General features: G+C 57.8%; 3 protein-coding genes across 6 annotated transcripts; 1 reads left to right on the top strand and 2 right to left on the bottom strand.

The window, feature by feature from the left end:
- Positions 1-539: 539 nt before the first annotated feature.
- Positions 540-16,250, top strand: APOC3 (apolipoprotein C3). 3 transcript variants are annotated; one of them, XM_080641873.1, is made up of 5 exons: positions 540-642; positions 4,410-4,461; positions 13,127-13,194; positions 13,353-13,476; positions 14,403-16,250. In XM_080641873.1, the coding sequence occupies exons 1-5, from the start codon at positions 603-605 to the stop codon at positions 14,515-14,517; spliced, it is 399 nt and encodes a 132-aa protein (XP_080497999.1). In that variant the 5' UTR covers positions 540-602; the 3' UTR covers positions 14,518-16,250. The 3 variants fall into 3 exon arrangements, with proteins under 3 accessions (XP_080497999.1, XP_080498000.1, XP_080498001.1); XM_080641874.1 differs by lacking the exon at positions 4,410-4,461 and having other exon boundaries at positions 546-642; XM_080641875.1 differs by lacking the exons at positions 540-642; positions 4,410-4,461 and adding an exon at positions 11,846-11,960.
- APOA4 (apolipoprotein A4) lies at positions 4,888-7,598 on the bottom strand. The gene is made up of 3 exons (XM_080641872.1): positions 7,225-7,598; positions 6,829-6,955; positions 4,888-6,135 (listed from the first exon to the last, which is right to left on the bottom strand). The coding sequence occupies exons 1-3, from the start codon at positions 7,271-7,273 to the stop codon at positions 5,055-5,057; spliced, it is 1,257 nt and encodes a 418-aa protein (XP_080497998.1). The 5' UTR covers positions 7,274-7,598; the 3' UTR covers positions 4,888-5,054.
- A 177-nt stretch (positions 16,251-16,427) lies between the features above and the next one.
- APOA1 (apolipoprotein A1) lies at positions 16,428-18,978 on the bottom strand. Of its 2 annotated transcripts, XR_013961660.1 has the most exons (5): positions 18,819-18,978; positions 18,578-18,630; positions 18,247-18,400; positions 16,682-17,597; positions 16,428-16,585 (listed from the first exon to the last, which is right to left on the bottom strand). XR_013961660.1 is itself a non-coding variant. In XM_080688526.1 (4 exons), exons 1-4 carry the CDS (start codon positions 18,836-18,838, stop codon positions 17,030-17,032), a joined length of 795 nt encoding a protein of 264 aa, XP_080544652.1. In that variant the 5' UTR covers positions 18,839-18,978; the 3' UTR covers positions 16,428-17,029. The 2 variants fall into 2 exon arrangements, 1 of the variants encoding a protein (XP_080544652.1); XM_080688526.1 differs by having other exon boundaries at positions 16,428-17,597.
- Positions 18,979-21,961: the final 2,983 nt, after the last annotated feature.

Raw genomic sequence — 21,961 nt, 5'->3', positions numbered from 1 at the left:
TCCTCACTCCTCTGAGATGGGCAATTTTGGGGTCTTTAATTGTGCTTCCCCAGAATTAGCAGCTTGTCACCACACAGTGAGATAGCCGGGGTCCCACACTTCTGCTCTCAGACACAGCAGTACTTAGGTAACCCCACCCTTGCTGTTTTTCTCTCCAGAGAGTTTCTGGGAACACATATTGTTCTATGACAACTCCAGGAGGACACAGCATCCCAATGCAGGAGCTGCTGGGACCAGCTGGGACCAACCCCCAAACAGCAGCAAGGCCCTATGGGTACAATTTTTTGTGGTTCCTCAAAAAATTAAACAGACTTCCCCCTTCCACCCTGTTGTGCTCTCTCCTCTCCCTGGTCAGGGCCATTCCATACACCACAGACGTCAGAGGTTCTGATGTTCTCAGATGACTGTGACCTTGAACCTTTGGGATGGCTGCAGGGGTGTGGCTAGCAGTTCAGCCTGGCCCACACGGGTACTGGCTGAGACTCTCTTTGGGGCATTGACCTATGCCCAGGGCAGAGTTCATTATCTCCAGGTTACCTGAGGAGCCAGAGGTAGCCCGGAGCTCCAGGCTGAAATTGTGCTGAGCTCTGGGAGATATCGGTATGGGCGGTCCCAGAGCCACAAGCCCTTCCCGGGCGCTTGGTGAGTGTGGTTCTCCTGTGCGCAAGTGCTTCAGTCTTGCCGGGGGCAATGACTGGATCTTGGAGAAACTCTAGTGGTTACTTAGTTTTATTCATTCATTTATAGTTTTAGAGAAAGACAAGTGGATTTCACTCGTATGTGGAATGTAATGAATAAACTGAACTACCAAGCAAAATAGAGACAGACTCAGAGAGAGCAGGCAGACAGCTCTGTTGGTTTGGGGTAGGGGGTGTGTTGAGCAAAAAAGAGAGAGAGGGAGAACTCATGGACATAGACAACAGTGTGGTGATTGTGGGTAGGTGGGTGGAAGAGGTCATAGAAGGAATAAATGATGATGGAAAAAAATTAAATTGAACTGTCCTGGCCAGTGTGTTCAGTGGTTAGAGTGTTACCACACACACTGAAGGGTCTCAGGTTTGATTTCCAGTCAAGGGCATGTACCTGGGTTGCAGGTTCAATCCCTAGCCCCAATTGGGGTGTGGGCAGGAGGCAATCAATTGATGTATCTCTCTCACATCGATGTTTCTCTCTCTCTCTCTTTCTCTTCCCCTCTCCCTCCCTCCCTTCCATTCTTTCTAAACAATCCATGGAAAAAATGTCCTCAGGTGAGGGTTAAAAAAATAAAGTAATAAATAAATGAAAAATAAAGTAATACTATTAGAATGACTATTTTTAAAAAATCTTTATTGTTGAAAATATTATATATGTCCCCTGAGAATGACTATTACTTCTTTTTGAAATATATTTTTATTGATTCTAGAGAGGAAGGGATTGGCTGCCTCCTGCACACCCCTACTGGGGATCAAGCCCACAACCCAGGCATGTGCTCTTGACCAGAATCGAACCTGGGACGCTTCAGTCTGTAGGCTGATGCTCTAGCCACTGAGCAAAACAGGCTAGGGCTATGACTATTATTTTTTTAAAAAACATAAAAAATAACAAGTGTTACAGATGATGGGAAAAATGAACCCTTGTGTGCTGCTGGTGAGAATGTAAAATGGTGCAGCTGGTGTAAAAAACAATATTGTGGTTCCTCAAAAAATTAAACAGAATTACCATGCAATCCAGCAATTCCACTTCTGGGTATATACATAGAAGAATTGAAAGCAGGCACCTGAAGCAATGTTTCTATACCAATATGCATAGCAGCATTACTCACAGTAGCTAAAAGGCAGAAGTAACCCAAGTGTCCATGGGCAGATAAATGGATAAACAGAATGTGGTATGTACCTACAGTGGAATATTATTCTGCCTTAAAAAGGAAGGAAATTCTAATACATGTTGCAACATGGATAAACTTTAAAAACATGCAAAGTGAAAGAAGCCAAATATACTATGATTCCACTTACCTGAACTGTCTAGAAGAGGTAAACTCATAGAGACAGAAAATAGATTAGAGATTTACAGGGGCTGGAGTCCAGGAATGGTTATGGAGAACCATTTAATGGATACATAGTTTCTGTTTGGAGTGATGAAGAAATCTATAATAATAAACGTGTAATATGCTAATTAGACTGGACAGCCAAACAACCTTCCGGACATCATTCCAAAAAAATACTTTATCACCCTAGCCGGTGTGGCTCAGTGGATAGAGCGTTGGCCTGCGTAGTGAAGGGTCCTGGGTTTGATTCCAGTCAAGGGCACATGTCCAGGTTGCGGGCTCGATCCCCAGTGTCCCCTGCAGGACACAGCCAATCAATGATTCTCTCTCACCATTGATGTTTCTCTCTTGCCCTCTCCCTTCCTCTCTGAAATCAATAAAAATATACTAGTATATATTTTAAAAATTATTTATTCATGTATTTCTGGAAATGTAGAGAAAAGCTGGAGTACTTGGTTTGGAAAATAGACAAGAATAAGAGAAGCTAAGGGAGAAACGTGGCCAGGATCACTCCACAAAGCCAGACCTGCGGGGAAACTGCTGCCACCATTGAGCCAGGAGAGCCCAGCAGCCCGGCAGCCCGGCAGCCTGGCCCTGGGCGGAGCCTCTGGCCTCGGCACACTGGCTGCTGCCACTGCTCTGCCCACCCAGACAGAATCCCCTCTCTGGTCAGCCTGACAGCAGCTCCTTACTCGAGCCTGGGCCTCCGCCCGATGGGCGAGCCTGGGCCCCGGCCACATCCCAGAGAAAGAAGGCAGGAGGCAGGAGGCTGGCAGTCCTAGCGTCTCCCCCGGGAGGCGGACGGTGACATTCATTCAGACGCCTGTGAGGAGATTCCCCAAAGAAACCAGGGAGGTGCAGAGGCTGGGCAGCCCAAAGTGATGCCACTGCCAGCAGACACCTGCCAGCTCAGAACCAGGAGACTGGCGGCCAGGCAGAAGTCTTGGTGTAGGAAAGAGAAGGCAGCCCTCGCCCAGTGCACTGGCTCTGGGGGTGTGGGGGGAATGATCTCAGGCTCCTATAAGGACAAGCTGTGGGACCCTGAGGCCCAGTGCTCAGGCGCGGCCCTTTGGTGAGGTCTCAGAACATCTCTGACGCTTCCAGACCCACTCAAAAACCTGCTCGCCCTCTGTCCCACTTCCTCTTTCTTTTTAAATCCTCATCTGAGCATATGTTCTTATTGATTTTGAGAGAGAGAGAGAGAGAGAGAGAGAGAGAGAGAGAGAGAGAGAGAGAAACATCAATGTGAGAAACAGCAATCAATTGCCTCCCAGTATTTGCCCCTACTGGGGATTGAACCCACAACCTAGGTATGTGCCCTGATCGGGAATCAAACGCGCAACCTTTTGGTGCACCAGATGACACTCCAGCCAACTGAGCCTCCTACCAGGGCTGTCCTACTTCCTTTGAGCGCCTTGTTCTTTTTGGCCCTTCCCTAAAGCCAACCAGCAAACCTCCAGGTGCCTGGTGGGTCGCCCAGGTGTTTTCACAGTGAGTCCCTGCCTTCCTAGTGCATGGGGTGTGCAGGTGGCAGCAGCAGCCTTACTGACCCAGAGTGTGGGAGTGCCAGCAGCCAGAGCTAGGGAGGCCCCACGGTCTTCGCTTGGCCAGGCTGGCGGCCTCATGCTGTAGGGCATGTGAGCGGCATCTGCGGTCAGGAGTGAGCAGGGAGAGGAAAGCACATTTCTTGAGCATCTATTTGCTACAGCAGTGGCGGCTTCACCACGGATGCAGTTATTGCACGTTTACTCTGCCCAATAGTGTGCTAAGTGCCTAACATGCACCGCCCCTCCAAACCCTCACAGCAACTCTGTGAGCTAAGCATCATCATCCCCATCCTCCAAAGGAGGTCAAACCACCCAGCAGTCGACGGCAAAGCCAGGCTTCCAAACCGGGTTTGCCTGATTCCCATGCGGAATGCTTCCAATAGGCAGATGCTCAGGCTAGCCCCAGGGCCAGAGCCGGGCAGGCTGGGCCAGACCACGCCATTGGGGCCACCATCCTGAGAGCACCTTGGGAGGAAGGGGGGATGGAAAGAGGAGACCCCCAGACACTCTCCCTAGAGCCCTGTCCTCAGTGCGAGTCTGGGTGTCTTTGAGGAAAGCCTGTACCCCACCCTAGGAAGGAAAGGCTGTCAGGATGGACTTGCAGACCTGGGTCAGAGGGAGCAGCCAGGATGTAAGTCATTTGGGACAAAGGCTTGGACTGGCTCTTCTCTGAGGCTCTGAGCGGGGAGGGAGAGATCACTCCAGAGGCTGCCTGGGGCCTGGCTCCTCTTCCCCTGTCCACCCAGCGGCTGGCAGCCCCGCCCCTAGGCAGGTCGCTGGGCAGGAGGCACCTGGGCACCTGCTTCACCCCACCTTCCGGGACCCACCCGTGTCTCTAGGCCTCGCTCCTCAACTCTGGACACCAGGGTGTGTCGTCCAGAAGTCTCTGAAGTAAGTATGTCTGTTTTACAATGGGAGTGGGGCTGGGGTGGACGAAACCAAAATTCACACAAGTCGAGTGAAAGGCACAGGAGAACTAAGGCAGGAGGGCCGTCTCTCCACTGTGCCGGGAGCTCTCCAGGTCAGGGGCAGTCCTGCTCACCTCAGCAGCCCCTGGGGGCGAGGCAGCGACAGACTCAGGCTGCAGATGCCTAGAACAGTGTCGGGCACACTGGGGGCACTAAATATTTGTGAGTGAAGTGGAGAGAGTGGATTGCCTATTTTGTCTTCAGCACACTCATCTCAGCACCCCTGCCCTCGCCGCCAGTCTCATCTCCCCTGCCCTGGAGTCCCCCAGTCTCCCCTGCTGCTCTGCTAAGCTTTGCCAGCTGTAGGCCAGACACCCTGTCCCAGCAACACAAGCAGTCACGCGGCACCCAGGCTGGGATAGTTTCTTAGCAGTTTTATTGAGTAGCGAGAGGTAGCGTCATTTTCCACAGGACACGTGTCCTCAAACTCGTAAGGGAATTGCTTTGGGACAGACCGACAGACAGGTGGCGGGGCGGGGCAGGTGTCCAGGGCGGGCCGTGGGCACCAAGGGCAGCTCAGCCCCCCAGGGGCGCCTGCTCCTGGGTCTGCTCGGGGAGGGGGCGCGCCAGGGGCTGGTCCTGGCCCTCCTTCTGCAGGGGCTGGTCCTGGCCCTCCTTCTGCAGGGGCTGGTCCTGGCCCTCCTTCTGCAGGGGCTGGTCCTGGCCCTCCTGCAGGGGCTGGTCCTGGCCCTCCTTCTGCAGAGAGCTGAAGAAGGAGTTCACCTTGTCCCTCAGATCCTTCTCCAGAAAGATCAGGTGGCCTTGCACGTCCCCCGACTGGGGGCCCAGCTTCTGCTTGAGCTCCTCCACCTGCTGCGCCAGGATCTTGTTGAAGGCATCGCCGTGGGGCTCCACGCTGCGGCGGAACTCCTCCACCTTCCGGTCCAGCTGGCTGCCCAGCTGCGCCAGCGACTGCTGCAGCCCCGCCGCGCCGCCCCCCAGCTTGCCGCGCACGTCCTCGGCCAGGGGCGCCAGGCTGCGGCGCAGCTGCTCCGCGTCGGCCGAGAGCTTGGTCTTCAGCAGCTCCGCGTTCTTCTTCATCTGGAAGGCCAGGCCCTCCAGCTGGTGGTTGAGCTTCTCCTGGGCGTCCTGCGCGAAGGGCGTCAGGCTGCGGCGCAGCTCCTCCACGTTCTGGTCGATCTTGAGCTTGAGGTCGTCGGCGTAGGGCGTGAGGCGCCCCTTGAGCTCCTCCACGTTCCGGTCGATCAGGGCCTGGAGCTCGTCGGCCACGGGCGCCAGCGAGGCCTGCAGGTTGTCCTTCTGGTCGCGCAGCAGCGTCTCCATGCGCTGCGCGTAGGGGCTCAGCTGGCTGCGCAGCTGCTCGGCCTGTGTGCGGACCTGGGTGCGCAGCTGCTCGGCGTAGGGCCCCAGGCGCTGCTGCAGCTCCCGCGCGCTGTCCTCGATCCGCTGGCTCACGTCCTGGGCGTGCGGCTGCAGCCGCGCCCGCAGCTCCTCCAGCTCCTTCTGGATCTGCTCCTTCAGCTGCTCCGAGTCCTTGGTCAGGCGCTCACCCAGCCCCGTGGCGAAGGGCACCAGCTTCTTCTGCAGGTCGCTCGCGTAGGCGTTCACGTCGTCCACTCGGTCCTGGAAGAGGGAGCTGCCCGGAGGCGCGGGGCGGGTTAGCTTGGGCGTCGCCCCACCTTGTTTCCCGACCTGGCACTCACCCTACACACCCTGCCTAGGACGGGGGAGCGGGGGCCGGCCTCGCCCCGCCTTTCCCGCCCTGTCCCCGGGTGGGTCCCGACTTGAGCGAAGGGCTGGCAGGCCAGGCTGCTGCCCTGAGTGTGTGTCTGACGCTCCCTCTGGCTGGTCGGCTGGTCTGGTCGGCTGGTCGCAGCTGCGGGTGCCTGGAGCGCACTGCTTTCAGCTCCATGGAGGGCCTTTCCGGGGGGGGGGGGGGGGGGCTGGGAAGACCCCGTTCTCTCAGATGTTAGGTTCTGGATTCTTCCAGGGCCTTCTAGTGGCACAGGGGCTGGTTTCCTTGCATGTGCCCACCCTCAGAGCCCCCAGCGCCCTTCCTCTTGGACTGTGTTAGAACCCAGCACGGCGGAACTCCTCCGTGCTGCCTACTCCGCCTGCTCCCATGAGCCTCAGTGCTGAGCGGTGGCATTTGCCACACTCTGCAGTTCAGGCAGGAAGACACCTGAGGGGTTTCTCCGCGCAGCTGGCCTGATTGCACATGTGGGTTCCAGCCCGGGAGGCCTCAGGGTCACAGGAGTCGGTGGCAGGCAGTGGCCCCAGGTCTGCCGCCCAGCTCAGCCCTGACCCAGGCATTGCGTGGCCCACTTACTTGAGCTGCTGGGTGAGCTCAGACTTCTGGAGATGCTCGACCGCCTCCTTAGCATTGTCGCCCAGCTGCCTGAAGTAGTTCCACACCACGGTGGCCACCTGGTCGGCATTGACCTCAGCCCGAGTACCTGGGCAGGAAGCAGAGCAGCTCATGAGACCAGACTCGTTCCTTGTCCCTCCCCATTCACCTGCGCTGCAGCCGGGTGGCGGTGGGCGTGTGAAATTGTATGGCACCAAGGCCAGTGGGCTGCAGCTGTGAATGCGCCAGCTCTCCCTGAGCCAGGTGGCTGCTGGGCAGCCCTCGTGTCTGGCCAGGGCTGACAGGCACTGGACTGTCCCCTCGCCTGGGCCTCCGACTCTTTACCCTGCCGGGCATCCAAAGGCAGCTGCTACTCACCGGTGACAGCCACCAGGGCCAGCGTCAGCACCACTGCCTTCAGGTACATCCTGGGCTGCTCGCTGGCTGCAGAGCCTCCCACCTCACTGGACCCTTCCTGGAATCAGAGCAAGAAGAGAGGCTCTCAGGTGGCTTTCCTCCACTCTCCGAACTGACAAGCCGGGGCCAGCCAGACATTTAAACCCCAGGCCACCCTCCCACGGCCCCTCCCAGTGGGACTCCACGCTGGAAGGTGACACATTCCCAGGAGGCCTCTTGGACTTTTGTGACCCTAAGATGACGTGGAAGCTGACAGCAGACTGGAGCTTGGGCAACAATCAGAAGCAGCTGTTCTCTGCTTGTGCCCCACCCAGTACGAAGGGAAGAGGGAGTGTGAGCTGCGGAGAGTGAGGCCCAGAAATGCCTGAGTCCAGGGCAGGTGTCCCCAAGGCCCAGCTGGCAGCTCGGGGCCAGTGCCAGGCTTGGGGGACAAAGTTCACATCTCCTCTGTCTACCCCAGGGGTGAGAGCACCCCCACCTCCAAACTCCCCAATCTGACTCCATCTCAAAGCACCGGACTCTAGACTGGGACTCCCAGGGCCACAATCAGGGCAGCGAGCTAATATCCAGGTCCTGGTCAAGTGTGCCAATTTGGACAGGCCTGGAGAGCCTTGGGCTGGCCCCTGTATGGAGGGATTAATTGTAAGTTTGCCTCCTGTCCCTTGCTGCCAAGCTGTGTCACCTTGGTCTAGTGATTCAACTTGGCCTAGCGCTGAGCCTGTGTCTCCTTGAAAAGGGGTTGTCGGGTCTATTAAACGAGATGTTTCTTGTGAAGTAAGCGATGCAGTGCCTGGCACAGACTAAGCACTAAAAAGCTGCTGATGTTAAAAACATTGTTTTCCTGATTTGGACCAAAGAATGCTCACCCCTCCAGTGAGCATGGCAGTGAGACTTGGCCCTCTGCAGGTCGCCAGGGGTTACGATGCAGGTGACAGGTAGGGCAGCCCAAGGCTGGGTCCTGTTCACCTGCCCTGCCGCACTCCCTGGACAGAAGTGGCCAGCTTCTGGTGAATCTCAGGACCTGAGGCTCTCAGGGGGCCTTTATGAGGGCGCTGGGGGACATCAAGAGGTCTTCTACTTGGACTCCTAACGTTCTCTCCAAATGAGGTCTCACACAGACACCCGCCCTCCGGGACCAGGAGCCGACGTCTGTCATACGGCACAGTTGGCTCCCTGGGCTGGGTGCCGCGTACTCCTGGCTAACTGCCGTCAGAACAGACCCCGCTGTGCGCCCCCTGACCTGCCACCTCCATTCTTCCCATACCAGAGTGGCCTGATGTCTCCGGGGGAAGACAGCTAAAGGCCTGCTGCTCACAGCCCTTCTGCTGACCCCACGCCCCACGCCAGCGTCAGGGCTCTCCCGGAGCAGCCGGGGCTGTCCTGCAGTAGTTGTTAAGGATTCAGATTCTGGGGTCAGACCTCCTGGTTATACATCTGGGCTCCCCACTTACTGTCTGTGTGAACTTGGGCAAGTCTTTTAACCCCCCTGAGCCTCAGCTGCCTCTTGGGCTGAGGATTCCCTGAGAGAATCTGTGTGATGCTGGGAACAAGGCCTGGTGCATGGTCAGTGCCCATCATGCAGCAGCCGTGTGTTGCCCCTGAAAGACTGACTCCCTGCTGCTCTGGAGGCAGGCACGGTTGAGGTGGGTGGGCCAGAGCTGGTGCTCAGTGCCCTGTCCCAACCCTTCCTCCCGGCCCAGAGAGGAGGAGGGCAGTGAGTCACGAAGGACACCTCAGCTGCAGTTTGACCTGGACTTGCAGTCCCAGCAGCAGCATGTGGCAGGCTCAGAGTGCATCCGCCTCCTCTCTGTGGAGTCTGCGCTGAGTGAGTGTGTCTGAGAGCGGCTGCAGGACGTGTACAGGCACACATAAGTATGCACGTAGATGAGCAGTTTGTGGACACACAGCTCAAGCCTGGAGCAAAAGGCTGGCACAGCCTGGCACCTGCACCCACAGACATGTCTCCTGGCGTGTGGTGGGTGGCACGCCATTAAAGGTGCATGTATTGCCCACTGCAGGCATATTTCTTTGGCTGTGAATGGCTTAGTGCTAGGGGCAGGCTTAGAGGCTGCAAGTGCTGATGGGTAGCACAGAGTCTGCCTCTGCAGGCCTCGGGTTCTCTTTGGCCCTGGCGCTGTGAGTCTGGGGACTGTGTGATGTTGGGCGAGTCTCATTCCTCTCTGAGCTCAGTCTCCTTGATGTACAACAGAAAGACCTAAAGGCTTGTGCGGTGACCAGGCTGATAGTCTAGCATCACCGATAGCCACCCTTCTGTCCACCCACTGGGGTCAAACCAGGGGTCAGCCCAGAGAGAGGAGTCAGGAGGGGACCCCCCCAGGCCCAGTCAGGGACAGGCAAGTTACATGGACATGTGTCCCCACATGTGCTCCATGTTGACCTTTGTCTCAGGGAGAACTAAGGGGGTCAATTCCTGTTGTAATAGGCAGGATCTGGGGAGAGGGTAGGAGGGACTTCCGGTGTGGAGAGGCGAGGTGAGCCAGGGCCTCTGCTGGTGGGCGGAATCAAGGCTGCCAGGCCAGCCTAGTGGCAGGGCAAGGATCACGGGGGCTCCTGGACACAAGTGGAAGCAGAGAGAGTCAGCCCAACACTCTTCCCTGGCCCCCATCGCGCGTGCGCACACACACACACGCACACACATGCACGCACACACACATGCACACACGCCCTGGATACTCCCCAGAGCTGGTCTGTAGGCCAAAGTAGTCTCTTTAATCCAGGGGAGCCAGGTAGGAGGGAGGGAGAGGGAAAAGGAGAGAGGGGCCTGAGAGCACCCTGCCCTGCCCACTGAGACAGCCCCTCCCCTACAGAGACCCAGGCTTGGAGCTGCTAGGCAGGCACAAGCGCTCACAGGTACCAAGCCCTTAGGAGGAGATGGGTCCCAGGGGTCAGGGCATGCAGTGACCAGCTGCATGGGCCCATGCACCTGCTTCTGCACCCAGCTCGGCACCACCTGCTGGTTTGCTCTGCCCGCAGCTTCTCACCTGCCTGGGCTCAGCAGGCACTGCCATGCAGGACAGGGAACAGACTCCTCACACCCCTCCCACATGGAGGTGGAATGGGAGGAAGCAGGGCTGAAGGATGCAGCCATTCCATCTGAGCACACCCTGCGCTGAGGTGTGGTGCCTCAGCCCCACCTGGACTCTGGTTTCTGCTGTGGCTCTCACCTCTTGGGATGAGGAATAGGCCAGAGCAGAAGAGGAAGGTGGGCAAAATTGCCTGCTACCTCCCCAATGCCCAAATCTTTTGTTTGTTTGTTTGTTTGTTTGTTAATTCTCATCTGAGGATATTTTTCCATTGACTTATTTTTATTTTATTTTTTTAGAGAGAGTGGAAGGGAGGGGGAGAGACAGAGAGAGAAACATCGATGTGAGAGAGACACATGGATTGGTTGCCTCCTGCACATGCCCTGACCAGGGCTAGGGATCAAGCCTGCAACCCAGGTATGTGCCCTTGACTGCAATCAAACCTGGGACCCTTCCGTCCAGGGGTTGATGCTCTATCCACTGAGCCAAACCAGCTAGGGCTCAGTGACATTCTAATCACCTTTCTCCCACCCCATCCCCAACTCCATCACCAACATCTGTGCTCAGAAAGAGACCTGCGATGAATTGAGGATGAGTGATTGATAAACCTCAAGGAGCTCACCTCTCCACTACTTGGTACCAGCGAGGGTGTTTGAAGACCAGGTTGTTTCCCAGTGCTACTGAGGGGCTGTGCACTTGGGTATATCTCCACCCCTTTAGGGTGCTTACCTATAAAATGAGGTTAATCATGTCTACTACATGGGAATCTGAATAATTAAATTTTGACAGAAAACAAGGTCTAAGCCAGAGGAATGAGTGTCTAATAGGAACATTCCAAGCCTCAGCCATGGATAAAGAATTTTGCGGGTAGGGCCAGGCCACTTTCTCAGGCTCTGATTCCACGCTGTGGGACTACGGTAGTTACTTCCTGACAGGACGGCTGCCTGCCAGAAGCCCAGTCTCCCTCGGAAGCGCCCTGCCTCTGAATGTGGTGTCAGGAGGGCAACGTGTTGGGAGGAAAGGAGAGAGATCAAGGAGCCCCCTTAGTGGATCAGCACTTTGTACCTTCTCCTGGGCTCTTCACCAGTATTCTATCCCCATTTCACAGGGGAGAAAAGTGAGGCTCTGAAATGTTAGACCTCTGGTCCTGGGCCATATGAGTAAATGCCAGAGGCATATTTAAACCTAGGATTTCTTGGATCCAAAGTCTTAGCAGCTAGAACTCCAAGTCCCCTGATCTTGCCATCCAGGCCATGGCTCCTGCTGTGGGCCCTGGGGACACTTCCCCCAGCCTGCCTGTCTCTTGGACAGCCAGCTGACCCTGCAGAGCATCTCGGTGCCCTCTGCCCACCCAGACTGGCCTCTCCCAGCCTTGCTTTCCACCAGGTGCCCAGCAGCCAGTGCTGCCATTTCCAAGCTGAGGAACCTGTGGCGAGAGGTGCTCGGCACTGGAATTGATCCCAGCGGCCACCACGTGGGGAAGGCCCAGCCAGGAGCCCAGCTGCTCTCCCGGGAATGTTATCACTGGGTCTAGAGAGCAAGGCGAGTAGCAGGGAGGCGGGGTGGTACAAAGGCCTTGGGCTCAGAGGCCAGAGTGGCCTTGGCCCTTCTCCCACCACCCCCTGCCCTGGGCCAACACAGGGAGGCTTCTGGGTAAGCAGCACTGGGATTGAAGCCAGAGTCGGAGATGCCGGGGAGGGGGCTGTTTGAACTCAGCTGTCACCTCCACACACAAGCCTCGCTCAGGCCTCTGTGACCCCCTCCAGACACCCCATCCCAATGCTCTGAGTTGTTCCCAAGCCCATTGCCCTCTCACTCCCACCCCACCCCCCAGTCTGGGCTGTTATCAGGGCTTAGGGGTGGGGAAGGGAGGGACCAAGTGTGAAGGGCAAAGGTGGACCCAGAGGCCCCTGGCTTATCCCTAAGCCCCTCTCCTCTCACTAGCCTCTTCCAGGGGAGCCAGGCTGCTCGGAAGGAATGGGGTCTTTCCAGGCTCGTACACCCCAAGTTCCTGAACCTATCTGGGCTATAGGGGTACCAGGAGAGTGGCATGGGCACCCACGTCCTTCTAGAGATTTCCCAATTCTCCCAGCAGGCCTGGCTTCATCTGGCCGCCCTGCCTTAGGCCCTGGTCTAGACTGATCAGCAGATGACCTTTGCCCAGCTCACCAGATCCTGGGCACCCTCTGTCCTGGGGAGAATATAAAACAGGTCAGAACCCTCTGCTCTGCCTGTTCAATTCCTTCCCAGCAGCAGCTGCTCCAGGTAATGTCCTGGGCGCGGGGGTGTGTGGGGGTGTGGACAGGAGAGCAGGATGAGAAGGGCAGAAGAGGGTCCCCGTTGCCCAGCCAGCAAAGTCTGAGAGGAGCCCAGGAAGACTGAGGGCTTAATGGAGGCCCCACCTCCGATTGCACGCTGGGGGAAACTGAGGCCTATGGGGACGAAGTCACCTGCCCAGAGCTGGGGCTGGAGCTGGCTCTAGGTCTGCACACTTCCCTTGTCCGCATGTTTGGGACTGGACACCCCAGTCCTGTCCCAGACAGAAGTCAGAGGCTCGGACAGGGCAGAGTCCACCCAAGGTCACACAGCGTGTTAGTGGCAGAGACGGACCAGAACCCAGGTGTCCTGATTCCGGGTCTGGTGGGTTTTCTGTTCCACCCCACGCCTCCCTCCTCGGGCTGTGTCTGCTTCGGGAATCCTTGCCTCCCGTGTTAGCATGTTCGCGTGGGAGCAGGCTCTCCACCTGGCTGGAGCCAGCTTGGTGCACTGAGCCACACCCCTGCAGGCCTAGAACTCGCCTCACCAGACCTTCCCTGCAGGGACAAAGGCATCATGCAGCCCCGGGCCCTCCTCGTTGCTGCCCTCCTGACGCTCCTGGCCTCTGCCCGTAAGCCGCTTGTGGGGACTAGCGCTGGGGACCAGTGGGGCAGGTGTCTGCCAGAGGGCCCTGGGGAGGTGGCTTGGTGATCTGGGGGCTGATGGGTGGCTGGGCAGGAGCCAGGGCTCCCAACGCTGATTCACCCCACTCGGCCACTGTCCTCGCAGGAGCAGCGGAGCAGGATGAGGCCTCCCTCCTGGCATTCATGCAGGACTACGTGCAGCAGGCGAGCAGGACGGCCCAGGATGCCCTGACCAGCGTGCAGGAGCTCCAGGTGACCCAGCAGGCCAGGTACGCCCGCCCGGCTCCCACCTGCCCCACCCAGGACCTGTGCTCTCAGCCTCCTGCCTGGTCTACGCAACAGGCCTGTGGCTGTGAGGAGAGAGGACAGGCCCTCTCCTCCTGGCCCCTCTCCCTCTGCCGCTGCCTTTCTCCTTCAGCTGTCCTGTGTGGCTTTAAGGAAGGCCTCACTTCCCTGTCCTTTTCTGACAGCCTGGCTAGCAGTTTGGCTGGGATGTCCTCCCCCGGCCCCCGCCCCACACACACACCCCATTTCAGCCCAGGGTGTGTGTGTGTTTCAGTCTTGCTCCGAGCCCGTGGCCCCACAGGAGCAGAAGTCTGTCCCTCCTCTACCACCTGCCCTGCCCCCATCCTCTCCCCTCCACCTGCGCTGCCCAGCACTGGGGTGTCCCTGGGCAGAAGCCCCACAGACATTTCAGTACTCAGAACTGCCTGTGCAGTGGGGATTATTGTCTCCATTTCACTGATGAGAAAATCGTGGCTCAGAGAGGTTGTGACCTGCCCAGATCACATAGCTGATAAACCAACCCTACGATGACTTTCCAAATGAGAGGCCTTTCCTCGCCACCACCCCCCCCCCCCCCCCCCCGCCCCGCCACTCTGAGCCACCAGGCTGTATAACTCTAGGGGCAGCATTTGCCTAGAATAGAATGACAGGTCCCACCTGCACTCCCGTGCCCCATCATTGGGCCACAACATGTGCCCAGCCTGGAGAGGCAAGCAAAGGACTTGAGCTAGGGTCCCATCACCACCTTCTGCCAGAGTGGAGCTGTCGGGGACTCTTCCTGAGGTCTCAGGGGTGTCGCTGGGCGAGGTTGAGGAGGGAGAGGCAGTTGGGAGGCGTTGGGGCCCCATGGTGGCCGCTGCTGCAGATGCACTGTCTTCACTCCGCTGCTCTCCCGCCTGTCTCCGTGCAGGGACTGGATGACAGACGGCTTCAGCTCCCTGAAGGGCTACTGGAGCTCCATCACGGACAAGTTCTCCAGCTTCTGGGACCTGGCCCCCGAGACCACCCCAGCTCCAGCCGTTTAGGCCACCTGAGACCTCAAAGCCCCAAGCCTGCCTGCCCATCCATCCTGCTGGTTCCTTGGGTCCTGCAGCCTCCAGGGCTGCCCCTGAAGTTCGTTTGAAAGGGGCAGCATTCTCAGTGTCCTCCCCTCCCACCCCCAGACCTGGCCCCAGGCATGCTGTCTTCCCAATAAAGCTGCTGTGAGTGGGGCGTCCCACATGTGCCATGTCATGTCTCGACTGGGCATGGGTGGGCTGCTCTGCAGGCGGCGCTGGACCGAGCAGGCCTAGGGCCGGTGCCTTCCCACCTCTTCATGTCTGGGCCCGAGTTTCTTACCTGTAAGGAAGGAATAACCCTGCCTGCCTCGACGGGTTTGTGTGGAGGCACAAACAGGATGCTAGTTTTACAATACTTCGATAAAACTGCCAAATGCTGTACAACATGCCTTGAATGTGTGCTCTTGCCAGGCACTGTGCCTACACTTGTATGTCCTCATGAGAGTCGATACTGTCTATTCACCCAAGTTACGGAGCTACTGACTTGTACCACCTGGGCCACTAGCCCTCTCAGCCACACCTGAGGGGAGGAGGCCCCTGGGGGAGCTGTGGGGTAAGATACAACTAGGCTCTGACCTTGGCTCCACCAAGGTATATCAGCCTCAGTTCCGTATCTGTGAAAGGGGCACAACAATGCCCCCTCCATTGTAGGTTTGTTGAATGAATGAATGAATGAATGAATGAAATGAGACAGTGCTTAGCACCTGGCACATCAAAGGTAAATGGCTGTCATTGTGGCTACAGTTTGAGCTGATTGCCCCCTTGGGACCAGGATTGGAGGGAGAGGGCCAGTGTCCTGGGACCTAAGAAGAAACCCAAGGTCACCCACAGATGGTGCTTTGCTTAGATGCTCTCATCTGAGAGTTCTAGAACCACATTCTACTTGAGCGGTCTCCCATTCTTCCAGTGAAGATGAGGCTGAGAAAAGTGAAGGACTTGCTTGCCCATGTCACAGTCAGCTTGCTCAATGGCAGAGCCAGACCTCAAGCCCAGGTCAGCCACCCACATTCTGCTCAGCAGACACAGAAAGAAGCCTTCCCTCCTCCTATGCCAGCTGTGAAGGCTCCCTGACCAAGCTGGGCGGGGCCTGTACACCTGGACCCACTTGGAGGCATCTGCCCCCCTGGAAATCTGCCGGGGCTTCTCTCCGGTCCAGCTGGGCCTGTGACCCTAGCACCACATGTGGGCAATGTTCTCACCTGGGCTGATACCTGCTGGTGTAGGTGGTTAGGAACCAAGATGGTTAGGAACTAAAAAGCCTGCTCCTTTATCCAAGAGTCCTTAAGACAAACTGAAGCGGGAGGAGGGGAATCCTCCACTGGCCTGTCCGGGGTCAGGGAAGCCCTGTGGGGAGGAAGTGGGAAGGCTGCCTGAAGGTGCTGCCCCGATCTTTGGCTGTGAAGAGGCTGGTGTGAACAGGGCCGCACACATGTGGACGTGCGGACGTGTGTATCCAGACAAACTCAGTGCTGGCCATACACGTGTTTTGTTAAATAGCCATGGACGCCCAGAGGCAAATGGGTCTGAAAAGGGCAACCTCTGCCACCCTCCTCTTCAACCTGGGGAGTGGCCTCCCATCTCCAAGCTCCAGTCCCTCCTCCAGACGTGGGTTTAATGGCTGTCTAGCCAGGACTTTGAGAGGGGTGCGGTAAGACAGTGGCATGAAAGCATCTGAAAATAAAAATGTGCTAACTCTCTGCAGCGGTGTGGTTGTTTTTCTGACTCAGGCCAGAGCGGGCAGAAAGGGGGTGGCAGGGTTTGGAGCCCCCTCGGTGGGCTGGCTGGCTTCACAGCTGTGCCGAGGACACAGTGGCTGCTTCTGGATAGGGTGGGAGTGAGGGAGGGCAGCTGCCCTTGTGAAAAAACAAAAGGGAAGTGCTTAAATGCTGTTTCATTAATAAAGGAGGCAGGAACAAGGACCACGCTCTTGGTTTGAATCTGCCCAGATTCTTCAAGTGCTCCCTGAGGTGCACCACACACCCAGCAGAGCCCGAGGCTGGGGGAGGCTCCTGTCTCTGCCCAAGGGTGGGGGGGCCTCTGGGGACTGGAACCGCTTCTCCCAGCAAAACAGCCCCGCCTCCCGTCCTCCGCCCCCCCTCCTGCAGACCCGCGACTGCAGTCTTATCTGGGCTCCTTCAAGCACTTGGCATTGGATTATCTGTCGCTTTGCCTGCTCCTGTTCCTTTCTGCTTGGTCCTCCTTAGGAAGGGACGCCTACTACCTACACCCGCTCCGGGGAGCAGGTCCAGCGCGGAGCTCCCACCGCCCCGCAGGGCTCCCAGCCGTGCGCTCCGAGGCCCGCACCCCTTCCCTTCTCCCAAGAGAGAACCATTTGGAGAACTTTTTATTGTTTAAAAATCATCCTTGAAGCTTCAAAAAGCATCAAACCCAACATATGCGTCCCGCTTTGTAAACGTTTATTCTAAGAAACCGAGCGATGGGAAGGGACCGAGGACGGGGCCGGGGGAGCGGCGGCGCCTCACTGGGCGGTCAGCTCCTGGGAGAGCTGGTCAATGCCGAGCAAGAAGCCGACCTTGAGGTTCTCCCACAGCGGCAGCAGCCCCGAGCGCAGGTCCTCCAGTGCCGGCTCCGTCTTCTCGCGCAGTGCGCGCAGCTGCTCGCCCGCCTTGTCCCGCAGCTCGGCCAGCCCCACTCCGCGGTCCCGCAGCGCCTGCAGCCGCGCGGCCAGGCGCTGGCGCAGCTTGTCGCTGTAGGGCTCCAGGACCTGGCGCAGCGACTCCACGTGCGTGCGCGCGCGGTCCCGCACCTGCTCGCCTAGCGGGCCCAGCTTCTCGTGCAGCTGCTGCAGCCGCTCCCGCGCTCCCTCGCGCAGGTCCTGGCCCAGCGGCTCCATCTTCTGGCGGATGTCGTCCAGGTAGGGCTTCATCTTCTCTTTCACCAGCTCCAGGTCCTTGTTCATCTCCTGGGTCAGCACCGCCGTCTCCTTCTCCAGGTTGTCCCAGAACTCCTGGGTCACCGGGCTGAGTTGCTCGCGCAGCTTGGTGACCGTGGCGCTCAGGGTGTCCAAGTTGTCCAGGAGTTTCAGGCTGGGGGAAGAAGGGGGAGCAGGTGTCAGGGGGGACCTCCCAGGCACCCTGGACACCTCGGAGCTGCAAACCCAGCGCCCAGCTTACCTGTGGTGAGACCTGGGCAAACCTGTCCCTGCTTGTAGGGTAGCGATGTGTCAGGCCTGGGCCTGGCTTCTCCCAGGCAGTGTCTCACCCAAGCACCCCTCCCTCTTCTACCGCCCCCCCCCCCCCCCCCGCCCAGTCCACAGACTGAAGAGCTAGTGGGAGACAGTGCTGGGTTTGGAGATCAGTCTTGTCTGTCCCCAAAGCTGGACCATTTAAAGGCCTCATCTCTATACTTCAAGACCGTTCTCCTCTGTCTCCGAAGACCGCCCTCCCTGCCGCTTGGCGAGCGGAAGAGGGACTGGAGGAAGGTAAGGAAGGGGCAGCTGCTCCTACAGGCAGAACGTGATGCTGGGCTCACTGACGGGGGCACTGGTCTGCCCCCCCCGCCCCCCCTGCTAGGAGGCTGTGACCCTGCTTGGAGATCCCATTCCTGTTTCTCCATCCAGGTATGGGGCCCATCAGGTAGCAGCTGGGATGCAGCCAGTGTGGCTACATCTTCCTGGCATCCGCCCCTCAGGACCAGCAGCCCCTGCGCCACCCAGAGCCCACCTGGGGTCCTTACTTCATCTGTTTTGCCAGGGCGGAGGCTTCAATCTGGGCCACGTACTCTCTGCCACTGTCTTTGAATGAGTCCATATACAGGGCGGCTAAATCCTTCACTCGGTCCCATTGTGACTGGGAGTCGTCCTGCTGCAAGGCATGCCCAGCCTGGCTCCCTGGGGTGGAGGAAGACACCTCAGTCAGGCCAGTTCTGGGCTGGGATCTGAGCGGAAAGGCCAGCTTGAGGCAGGAGAGAGGCATCTTGGGAGGTCTGCTCCCTGTGCCCAGAAGGGTAGACCACGGGGGTTAGGGAGAGGCCCTCCTAGTGTTGGTTCTAGGTTGGGGGCACTTACCTGTGAGGAAGAGCACGGCCAAGGTGAGCACCACAGCCTTCATCTTGGGCGACCTGGAGGAGGAGAGGGGCCTGGCTGAATGGGCACCTTTGGCTGCAGGGCCTGTGTCTGTGCCCTACTCTCCAGGCGGAGCAGCCTCAGGTATCCAGAGCCCAGCACCTGGCAGAGCCTGGAGCCAAGATCCCAGAGCCCAAGCTCAGAGCTGGGGAGCCAGAGGGACTGGAGGAGGCAGCGGACGTACCTGGGGTGAGTGCTCAGCATCTGAGCAGCAGCTTGCCCGGGGCCTATTTATGCCTCCAGCAGATCTGGGCTGGAGGCTGATAAGCCCAGCCCAGGCCTTGCCAATGCTCACAGGTCCCAGCGGGAATCTGGAACTTAGAGTTCAAGGATCAGCTCTGTCCCTGGGGCTGGGCAAACAGAGTGGGCAAACAGGAAACTGGGGGAGGGGGGGGCGGGGGGCCCTGCAGGGCCAGGGATCAAGGATTCAGGAGGGAGTGGGAGGGGGTGGCTGCAGGCTTACAGGTCTCCAGGGTCTGGTCCACGGTTTCCCACTATTGTCCATTGTGCCTGCGCAGCAGGGGAGAGGAGGGAAGGAAGAAGGTCCCAAGCTGGTCAGGAACAGCAGGAAGGCCCTGTGATTCCAGGGAGATGCGCCTGCAACCCCTCCCGCCCCTCCCCCACAGACTCCCCCCTCTCAGCTGCAGCTTCTGCACCCCTCTCTCCCAGCCCTTGGAGACCTCCCAGGCCTAAGCAAGAGAACGTGGGGTGCTCAGAGCTGCCTGGGGAGAGGGGGGAAGTGCTCAGTGGCCCCAGGCTTGGAGGTTTCAGAGACCTCTAGTATTTCCAAACAAATCCTAGAGACCAACAATAGAGTTGCCGACTTTTAATGCTGTCATGTAAAAATCCTACCGACTGCGCCCCCAAACCCTGCCATCTACCATGACCAGCACTTCAGAACAGAAAATACTTTTTAAAAAAACATTTTTATTGATTTCAGAGCGGAAGGGAGAGGGAGAGAGAGATAGAAACAATGATGAGAGAGAATCATTGATCAGCTGCCTCCTGCACGCCCCCTACTGGGGATCAAGCCTGCAACCCGGGCATGTGCCCTTGACCAGAATCGAACCCGGGGCCCTTCAGTCTGCAGGCCAACACTCTAGTCAAACTGGCTAGGGCAAGAAAAGATTTTTAACACCAAAATAGAGCACAATCTCAGAATAAAGGACAGTCACGTAAATGGAAAACATGGATCTTTGCGTGGTTCATATTTACATGGGTCACACACAGGTGAGAACGGATGGCGGCCCCTGGGACCACTGGTGTGGGAGGAAAGACCTCGGGTCCAGCAGCAGAACTGCTTTCTCATTTCCTCTTGCCTCCAACTTGCAAAGTCCTGGAGGCGCCAGGGGAGGCAGTTTTGTGATCTCCCTGAGCCTCCGTCTCCGATCAGCAAAATGGGGACAGGCTTGTGGGGCCCAGGAGCCTGACAGATGAAGTGCTGTGCTTGCTGGTGTGCAGCGCCGTTTTGTGAGGCTTCTCTCCGAAGGCCCAGCACCTCCGCACCAGGCCACGGACAGGCCCTGAGTCACAGGACCTCTGACTGTCCACACTGAAAGGCACTTGGAGATCAGCTGCTCCAGCCTCTCCAGCACCTTGGAGAAAAGGAAACTGAAGGCAGTGAATGGAATTTGCCTGATGTCTCTGGTCTCCCAGGGAGTTGGAAGAAGGACAGGACCTAGAGCCCAGGTCTCCGGACTTGGAACCCCAGGCAGAAATGTGCCCTCCTCTTCCAAATGCCAGATCCTGGCGCGGAAGGGCTCTGGGCCGTTCCCACTGTAGCCAGTCTCATGTCTTTCGCCTCTGAGAAGAAAGCTTTGGAGCCCGGCAGCCTTGGGCTTGAGTCCCAGCTCTGCCACTTACTCTCTGCATGCCGCTGGGCCAGTTACAGAACCTTACAGATCAGCGTCTTACATAGCAAGGGTAGCATGTCTGGCAGGCAGAACAATGGTCCCCCATGTCCTGCTCCTTGGAACCTGTGACTGTTCCCTTACATGACAAAAGGACTTTGCAGATGTGATTATAAGGACCTAAAGATGGTGTGGTTATCTCGGATTATCCAGGTGGGCCCAGTGCCATCCCAAATCCCCTGAAATATACTTGTGGGAGGCAGGAGAGGTGGAGTCAGAGAAGCAGGCAAGAGGGTGAAGCAGAGGTGAGTGAAGTGACTGCTGGACAGGGCCAGGAGCCAAGGAGTGCGGGTGGCATTGGAGGCTGCAGAGGCAAAGGACCATGTCCCCTGGAGTCTCCAGAAGAAATACAGGTCAGCAGACACCGTGATTTTAGCCTCGTGTGACCCCATGGCCCTGTGACCTGCAGAACTGTCCTGGAAGACCATACATTTTGTTGTTTTAAGCACCAAATTTGAACACATGTAGCAAAACTGAAAGGTCCCTGGCACCTTTCTGTGCCCCAGAATCCCTCCCACTGACCACACATGCTCAGACCAGAGCTGACCTTGGCTTCAGGCAGCAGGAGTGGGCGAAGGCAGGGATCCACTTTCTCTGTGTGGTCCTGACTGGCAGACGCTGAGCTGTGGGATCTCTGTTCCGGGCTGACCCAGTCCCAGAGGCCTGTGGGAGCCTCAGTGGACATTTCCTGGGGCCAGCCCGGCTCTCTGCCTGTTTAGAGAGCGGGAGGGAGAGCAGCCCCCTGCTGGGTCAGCTCGCAGGGATGTGTCTGAGGCCAAGAGGGGTTACTTTCTTTCTGGGGGTAGAACTCATCCCAGCCAGTATATGGGGGCTCTCAGAAGCGTCAGGTTGGACTTGAAGCTACTTGTCACTGCTTTATCTCCTCTTTGGTTTGTTTCTGAAACAGTTATTATGGCTGAACCCAGTCTCCGGCATTCGCATTGTCCCTCGTGGCCTTCCTGATGACCTGAGCGGCCTGTTAGTGCCTGGGAGGCCAGCAGAGCTGTCAGGAGCGTCCTTCCAGCCATGAGGATGCGGTGCTGGCAGGACTGGGACTTAGGCCTGGCTTCTAGCTCTGACGGTTGCCTGATGGCCACCAGGCCCACCGCCCACAGCCCGGGCCCTCTCAGGATGCCCGCCCCCGGCAGGCTCAAGCACTTGGCGGCCTGGGCGGGAGATGCTCTGACAAACGCACTCACTAGCGCGCCTGTTCCATTTCATGGTAGGTATTGGCTTAAACCACTCCACGCCCTGCGTGGCTGATACTTCGAAGAGAAAGGAATCTTTCTGGGTAGAGGCCAAGAGGAAACGCTGCTGATGACAGGCTGGGTGCATCTCAGATTCAGATTTGGGGACCAGCCTTTGTCAGAGGCACCAAGTGGCTCAGATTCGCTGTTTAGTGGGCGCAGGGCCCATC

This window comes from Plecotus auritus, assembly GCF_963455305.1.
Source record: "Plecotus auritus genome assembly, chromosome: 9".
In the NCBI taxonomy this organism is placed as follows: Eukaryota; Metazoa; Chordata; class Mammalia; order Chiroptera; family Vespertilionidae; genus Plecotus; species Plecotus auritus.
The sequence above is the reverse complement of the archived record's forward strand: the minus strand, read 5'-3'. Positions and strand labels throughout refer to the sequence as shown.

Bases quoted from the DNA above. Each gene is read 5' to 3' on its own strand.
- APOC3 (XM_080641873.1), top strand. From the start codon at position 603: ATGGGCGGTCCCAGAGCCACAAGCCCTTCCCGGGCGCTTG. The intron at 4,462-13,126 runs GTAAGTATGTCT...CCTTCCCTGCAG, and splicing joins GTCGTCCAGAAGTCTCTGAA to GGACAAAGGCATCATGCAGC. The intron at 13,477-14,402 runs GTACGCCCGCCC...GTCTCCGTGCAG, and splicing joins CAGGTGACCCAGCAGGCCAG to GGACTGGATGACAGACGGCT.
- APOA4 (XM_080641872.1), bottom strand. From the start codon at position 7,273: ATGTACCTGAAGGCAGTGGTGCTGACGCTGGCCCTGGTGGCTGTCACC. The intron at 6,956-7,224 runs GTGAGTAGCAGC...CTTCCTGCCCAG, and splicing joins GGCCCTGGTGGCTGTCACCG to GTACTCGGGCTGAGGTCAAT. The intron at 6,136-6,828 runs GTAAGTGGGCCA...GCCTCCGGGCAG, and splicing joins GAGCTCACCCAGCAGCTCAA to CTCCCTCTTCCAGGACCGAG.
- APOA1 (XM_080688526.1), bottom strand. From the start codon at position 18,838: ATGCTGAGCACTCACCCCAG. The intron at 18,631-18,818 runs GTACGTCCGCTG...CTCCTCCTCCAG, and splicing joins ATGCTGAGCACTCACCCCAG to GTCGCCCAAGATGAAGGCTG. The intron at 17,598-18,246 runs GTAAGGACCCCA...TTCTTCCCCCAG, and splicing joins GCCCTGGCAAAACAGATGAA to CCTGAAACTCCTGGACAACT.